The sequence below is a fragment of the Tamandua tetradactyla genome, chromosome 18 (assembly GCF_023851605.1).
Source record: "Tamandua tetradactyla isolate mTamTet1 chromosome 18, mTamTet1.pri, whole genome shotgun sequence".
Taxonomy (NCBI): Eukaryota; Metazoa; Chordata; class Mammalia; order Pilosa; family Myrmecophagidae; genus Tamandua; species Tamandua tetradactyla.
In genome coordinates this window covers 33,029,647-33,036,588 of record NC_135344.1, presented here as the reverse complement: position 1 = coordinate 33,036,588, position 6,942 = coordinate 33,029,647, and the positions used below count along the sequence as shown (strand labels likewise).

Here is a 6,942-nt window from a genome sequence, read left to right as displayed (position 1 = left end):
ACTCCTTGAAGAAAATGTAGGGAAACATCTTCAAGACCTAGTAATAGAAGGTAGCTTACTAAACTTTACACCCAAAGCACAAGCAACAAAAGAAAACTAGAGACAGATGGGAACTCCTCAAAATCAAATGCTTTTGTGCCTCAACAGACTTTGTCAAAAGGGCGAAGATGCAGCCAACTCAGTGGGAGAAAATATTTGTAAATCACACATCAGATAAAGGTTTATACATAAGAAAATCTTACAACTCAACAACAAAAGAACAAACAACCCAGTTATAAAATGGGGTAGGGATATGAGTAAATATTTTTCTTAAAAGCAGATACAGATGCTATAAAGCACATGAAGAGATGCTCATTTTCATTAGCCATAAAGGAAATGCAGATCAAGACTACAATGAGATACTACCTCATACCTACAAAGAATGGCTGCTATTAAACAAACAGGAAACTACAAATGTTGGAGAGGTTTTGGAGAAGGACATATACACTGCTGGTGGGAATGTATAATGGTACAGCTGCAATGGAAAACAGTTTGGCATTTCCTTAGGAAACTAAATATTGAGTTGCCCTTTAACACAGCAATACCACTACTCAGTATATACCCAGAAGACCTGAAACTAGTGACACAAACTGACATTTGCACACCAATATTCATAACAGCTTTATTCACAATTGCAAAAAGATGGAAACGATCCAAGTGCCCAACAACAGATGAGTGAATTAACAAAATGTGGTATATACATATGATAGAATATTATGCTGCAGTAAGATGAAATGATGTCCTGAACCACATGACAAGATGGATGAGCCTTGAGGACATAATTCTTAGTGAAATCAGCAGAGACACAGAAGGATAGATACTGTATGACTCTACTTTTATGACCATGGTACAAGTAAAATCAGAGTCTTATTATGCAGAATACAGGGGACCTAGAAATATATAGAAGTTTAAGATGAGTGAACAGTTGGTTAAAGAGGTTGAACTCAAATGTAATGGAATAGATAGGAGTGAAGGTGGTTCACTAATGGGTCTGTAAGTAACATTACCATATTGAAGGTGAACATGATTGAAAGGGGCTGTATAGCCTCATGTTTCCCACTGATTAATACTACAAATATAAATAAGTGCTTGCATGAACTACTTCAAAAGTATGAGCTTGTACAAAGAATGTATAAATTCAGGGTCTAGGGGAAAACTGCTATTGTGTGCTATGGGATATATTTAATAGGAAAATATCAACAATACCACAGCAACACCAGGGATAAATAATGGGGGGATGGATAAGAGTTAAGGAGAGGTTTAGATTTTCTGTTTGGTGAGGGTGTGTTTATTTATCCTTCTCTTGGGACAATGAAATTATCTAAAATTGAGAGTATTGATGGACTGTGGACTTTGGGCATTATACATGATGCCTAAGGAATGCAGGCGGCTGAAGGATGCAGTGACAGAGAAGTAGGTTGGCGAATGATACTGTATACATACGATTGAATATTGTGCTGCTACAAAAAGAATGAAGTTGTGAGGCATGCAACATTGTGAGTGAACTTGTGGGACATTTGGTAAGGCAAAATAGCCAGAAACAAAAGAGCAAATATTGTATGGTCTCATTTAGAAAATACTTATAAGGAAACAGGGGGCTAGATTGTAAGCTCTTATAGCAGTCACATTCAGGCCGGGGTGGTAATTGTTATTTCTGGATTTTGAAAGGCTGTTTTATATTTGTATAACCTTGTATTTAGACTTAAGAATGAAGCTGATCAGGTTGAGATTAAGATAATTCAGAATGCAGCAGTAAGGAAGACATTGTGTATATTTTAGAACCTCATCTACTCTTTGAGATTAAAGGAAGAAAGGTTTATTTTGTCCAAAATCTAAATTTTCTATTGCACATAATCTAACCCAACCTGTCCAGATAGATCATTTAAACTGTCCAAATACAGGGAAGCCCAGAGTAAGAGTGAGGACCTTTAGTCCTATATTGATTAATGTAATGCCTGGGTATATCCCAGAGTATATTAAGCAGATAGTCAAAAAGTATTGGCAGAATCCCTTGAGGGATGGGAATAAAGGTAAGGAACTATTAAACTTTACTGCTGGGAAAACCGCTGATACTGTATCAAACATTAGGGACACTGAAATCAGTAGGCCAAGCCCTTGATCTTGATGCTTGCACTTGTGAAGCTTATGTATATAGTGGAGAAGCTTAGCTTACCTATAGGTATGTCTAAAAGTTACTTCCAGAGGACCTCTTTTGTTGCTCAGATTTGGCCTCGCTCTCTCTAATTCAACCCTGCAAGTGAAGTCATAGTCCTACACCCTACATGGAACATGACATCCAGGAGCAAAAGTCTCCTTGGCAGCACGTGAGATGACTCCAAGGGATCAGTCTGGTTCTGGCACTGTGGGATCAACAATATCATCCTGACCGAAAGGGGGAAAAAGTGTAACAAAGGTATCAGTGGCTGAGCAAGTTTAGAGTCGAGAGCCTACTTTGGAGGTCACTCTTATGCAAGCTTCAGTTAGACATTGCTACCTACCATAATTTGCCAACCCCCAACCTAAACTATTCCTGCCAATTCTAAAGAACACCTACAATGTTATGTAAGATTCTATAAAGGTTCCATGCACTAGGATAACTTTCCAGAAACTTACAACCTCCAAATGGATCCCTGGACTAAATAAATCCTAAAATGCACAGGGTCCAGCATCTCCAGAACATCAACTAGTTCCATCCCCCTATCCCATATTATCAACAGCCCCCTCCAACATGAAAAAATTAGATTGGGCATAGCCCAAATACCACTAAAGAGTGGGAGAAAGATCAGAGTTGATGTTGGAGATATACAGAGAAGGTAAGGTTTAATAAACGAGTCTGATTGCTAAATCATTAAATTGATATTTCTTTTAGTCTCCAGTATCTTAGAGCAGTTAGAAGTAAAAACCTAAAATGGTGGAATTGTAACCCATACCAAACTCTGAAATCAGTTCTACAGCTAGTTGTTGTGATGTGCTTTGAAATGTATGGCTTTTTTGTATATGTCTATTTTTCACAAAAAAGAAAAAAAATCTCTTCTAGCCTCTAGTGTTTTGGAGCAGCTAGAAGAAAAAATCAGAAATAGTGGAATTATAGCCCATAACAGACTCTGATATCTGTTCTGTGACTATTTGTTGAAGTGTACTTTGAAAATCATTGCTTTTTCTTTCTGTTCTTTCTATATATATTATATTTAAGAGTAAAAAACATTCAAAAAATTTTTACTTTGCAATTTAGATAAAAACAAAACAAGCTCTATTTTTTTTTTTTTTTGCATGGGCAGGCACTGGGAATTGAACCTGGGTCTCTGGCATGGCAGGCGAGAACTCTGCCTGCTGAGCCACCATGGCCCACCCAACAAGCTCTATTTTATGTTTAAATGTTAACATTCTTATTTTTCATATCTTATATCTCAAGACTCATAGTAAACCTAAAGTTGAATGACACCGCTCCCATTATTTTTTGCCATATTTATTACATAGCAAGTGACTATTTGTTGTCTTAAGTTATAAAACTTTTGATTTATGGGTTAATTCTGTACCCTGTCATCTCTTTGCCTACAAGGACATTTTTGGAATGATAAAATATATATCCTTTGAGCCCTGATCTGTAGTTCCAGAATATTTTCAGCTGTCTGATTCTGCCACAAGGTAAGGTCAGACCAGAACTAAGACAATGCTAAGTAAAAGAAGTTTCCTTTTCCTAAACCACTTCCAAAGAATTCTGTTTTTTAAAACAGTACATACCAGAAATTATGTGCCCTAATAGATCCTTTCCAGGGTACCAGGCTGTTTATTTTTTAAAGGGAATAAAAATAAATAATAGGGGAAACAAATGCTAAAATAAATGTAGTTTGAAATGCTAGTGATCAATGAAAGCAAGGGGTAAGGGGTATGGTAGGTATAATCTTTTTTTTTTTTTTCCTGTGTTCGTTTTATTTCTTTTTCTATTGTCTTTTTATTTTTTTCTGAATTAATGCAAATGTTCTAAGAAATGATGAATATGCAACTAAGTGATGATATTGTAAATTACTTATTATGTATGTTGTTTTATTTTGTTTCTTTATTTTTTTAATTGATAAATAAATTGAAAAAAAAAAAGCCATTCTGTTTCTGGTATATTGCATTCCAGCAGCTAGCAAACTAGAACAACCCAAAGAGGTATATGTAAGCAGCAACAGCAACAACAGAAAGGAAGAAGAGGAGCTGCAGCTACTGGACAAGGTGGTACTAGGGGTCATGGATGAGGTCAGGGCCAAAACTGGAACCAAGGATTTAATAACTATTATGATCAAGGATATGGAAATTACAGTAGTGCCCATGGTGGTGATCAGGACTATAGTGGCTATGGCGGATATGATTATACTGGATATAACTATGGGAACTATGGATATGGACAGACTACAGTGGCCAACAGAAACATATGGCAAGGCATCATGAGGGGGTGGCAATCACCATACTAAAAGAGGATTTTGGAGAAAACAGGAGGAAATGCTAAAGTAACCCATCTTGCAGGACGATGCTGAAGATTGGTCTTCCTTTGATCTAAGATGATTATTTTGTAAAAAGACTTTCTAGTGTACAAGACACAACTGTCCACCTGTATATAGCTGCCATTTAATTTTTTACTTTGTCCTTTGCTATCTGTGTTATGCCTTGGTGTGGATTTGTTTATACAAATTTTATTTGTATGATTTCATATTAAACCTCAAATAAATGCTTCCTTATGTGAAAAAATATATAACAAAAACAAAATCAAGTGGTATTTACCACACTAATCTTAAATTCCTTCACTAAAAATGTAGTTAAAATATTTAAAATATATACTTAAAATAAAATACATAAAATTTCTAACCTCTTAGAACATTCTGCATAATAGATTTTAGTCGGTAGAATGAATAATGAATAAAAGCAGTACACCTTCAGATGTAATATGATTTGGTAGACATCCTTTTGTTTTCCAGTAATAAGGAGATTTTATGAGCATATATACTGGGCTCTTTGAGGTTTCAATGATCAAGAGCACGTTTCTGAGCAAACATTTCTCAACAGGTTGATCACAGATCTGGGGTCTTCACGCCTCACAATGGCACTGCTAGACACAATCATCTTAGCTCCTGCCTCTGCACATTTATGGATAGTGTTAGGACCTACTCCATCGTCGACCTCTATTATAGGAGACAGTAACTGGGTCCTTAGCCAGTGAACCTTTGGCATCATATCTTGCATGAATTTCTGCTCTCCAAACCCAGGTTCCAATGTCATAACCAAGGTCATATCTATCTGATCAGCCCATGGTGCCACATACTCAACTGTAGGCCCCGGTTTGATGGCCAGGCCAACTTTCATCCCATTCTCCTGAATGTCTTTAATCAAAGCTCCTGGGTTCTCAGTAGCCTTGAGATGAAAGTATATTGATTTGTTCCTACTTATATAGCCATTAGCTTTACCCACTGCTCCAACCTGGACACCATCATGTACATGTCAAAGAAAGGGTCCTGGCCTGCTGCTCTCAGAGGCTTTCTACCACAGGGTGACCAAAGGTAAAGTTGGGAACAAAGTACTCGTCCAGTACATCAGGTTCAGATAATTGGCCTACGACACAGCATCTGGAGGCACTCTGCCCCTAACTTTATTTTTAATCATGATTGTTGGATTTTGTCCAGTGCTTTTTCTCCCTAGCACTACAACTTTTAAATGAGTCGATATTAATCAATTTTTTTACCAGCAGTGACGCATTCTCACATTCCTGGAATAAACCCTCTTTGGCATAAAGTATTGGGTTTTGTTTCATAATTCACTTAATATACTATATAGAGTTCTTGTGCTTATATTCAGAAGATAGATTAAATTTTTTCTTGCATTGTTCTTGTCCAGTTTTAGCATCTGACCCTATAAAATATGCTAAATAACTTTGACTTTTTCTATTCTCTAAAAATATGTGTCCAAAATAATTTATCGAAGGTTGGTAAGCCTCTTTTGTAAAACCATTTTAAGCCTGGTGGTACTTTTTGGGAGGATAGATTTTTTTTTTTAATAACACAAGATTCAATTTCTTGAATGCGTTTTGGTTTATTTGGTTTTCCTATTTTTGGACAACTTTTGCTAATTTATATTTTCCAGAAAATTGTCTGCTTCATATAGGTTTTTCTAATTTATTGCCATAAAGTTATGTGTAGTATTCTTGTATCACATTAAATATCCTTAATTTTACTCATTTTTTGTCTGCTTGCTTTATCAGTTACTGGGAGCAGTGTGTTAAAATCTCCCACTTTGATTAAGGATCTGTCTACCTTTTTTGTTAGTTTCTGTTATATATTTTGAAGTGATATTATTTTTGTGCAAAGTTAAAATTATATGTTCTTGGTGATTAGTCCGCTTCATCTGCAGCATTTCTGATCTTGTTTTCTGCTGTTGTCCATCAGAATTCTTTTATTTTAACCATATGGTGTACTTACTCACCTGAATAATTCACCTCTGCACTTTTGCACTGCCATTTCTCCTGCTTGTAACACTCCCCTTACCTAGTCTACTCTTCTTTTCTAGGCCTAGTTCTGCCCACTTCTTTGAACCCAAGGTATAGTACCTGACTTATAGTAAGCACCAACAGATACTCAGTAGGCAGCCAGTAGATCTTTGCTGATAAATGTTTAACTCCCAAACATATAGAATAGTGATTAAGATCAGGATCTCCTCTAGTCCTCTAGATCTGAGTTAAAATCCCCAATTCTAACACCTCTTTGCTTTGTAACTGTGTTAGTCAGGATTCTCAGAAGGAACAGATCCAACAGGAGAGATCTGTAAATGTGAGATTTATTAAGGTGTCTCATACAACCATGGGAATGGTAAGAGTCCAAAATCCCTAAGGCAGGCTGTGAAGTTGGTGGCTCTGATGAAGGGTCTGGACGA

At 36.4% G+C, this 6,942-nt stretch overlaps 1 protein-coding gene across 1 annotated transcript; it reads right to left on the bottom strand.

The window, feature by feature from the left end:
- Nucleotides 1–5,049: 5,049 nt before the first annotated feature.
- LOC143662411 (ribulose-phosphate 3-epimerase-like) lies at nt 5,050–5,911 on the bottom strand. Its single transcript, XM_077136093.1, is given in 2 exon segments — nt 5,050–5,444; nt 5,447–5,911. Coding segments are annotated over 2 exon segments (465 nt in total). The 5' UTR covers nt 5,517–5,911.
- Between the last annotated feature and the right edge of the window lie 1,031 nt (nt 5,912–6,942).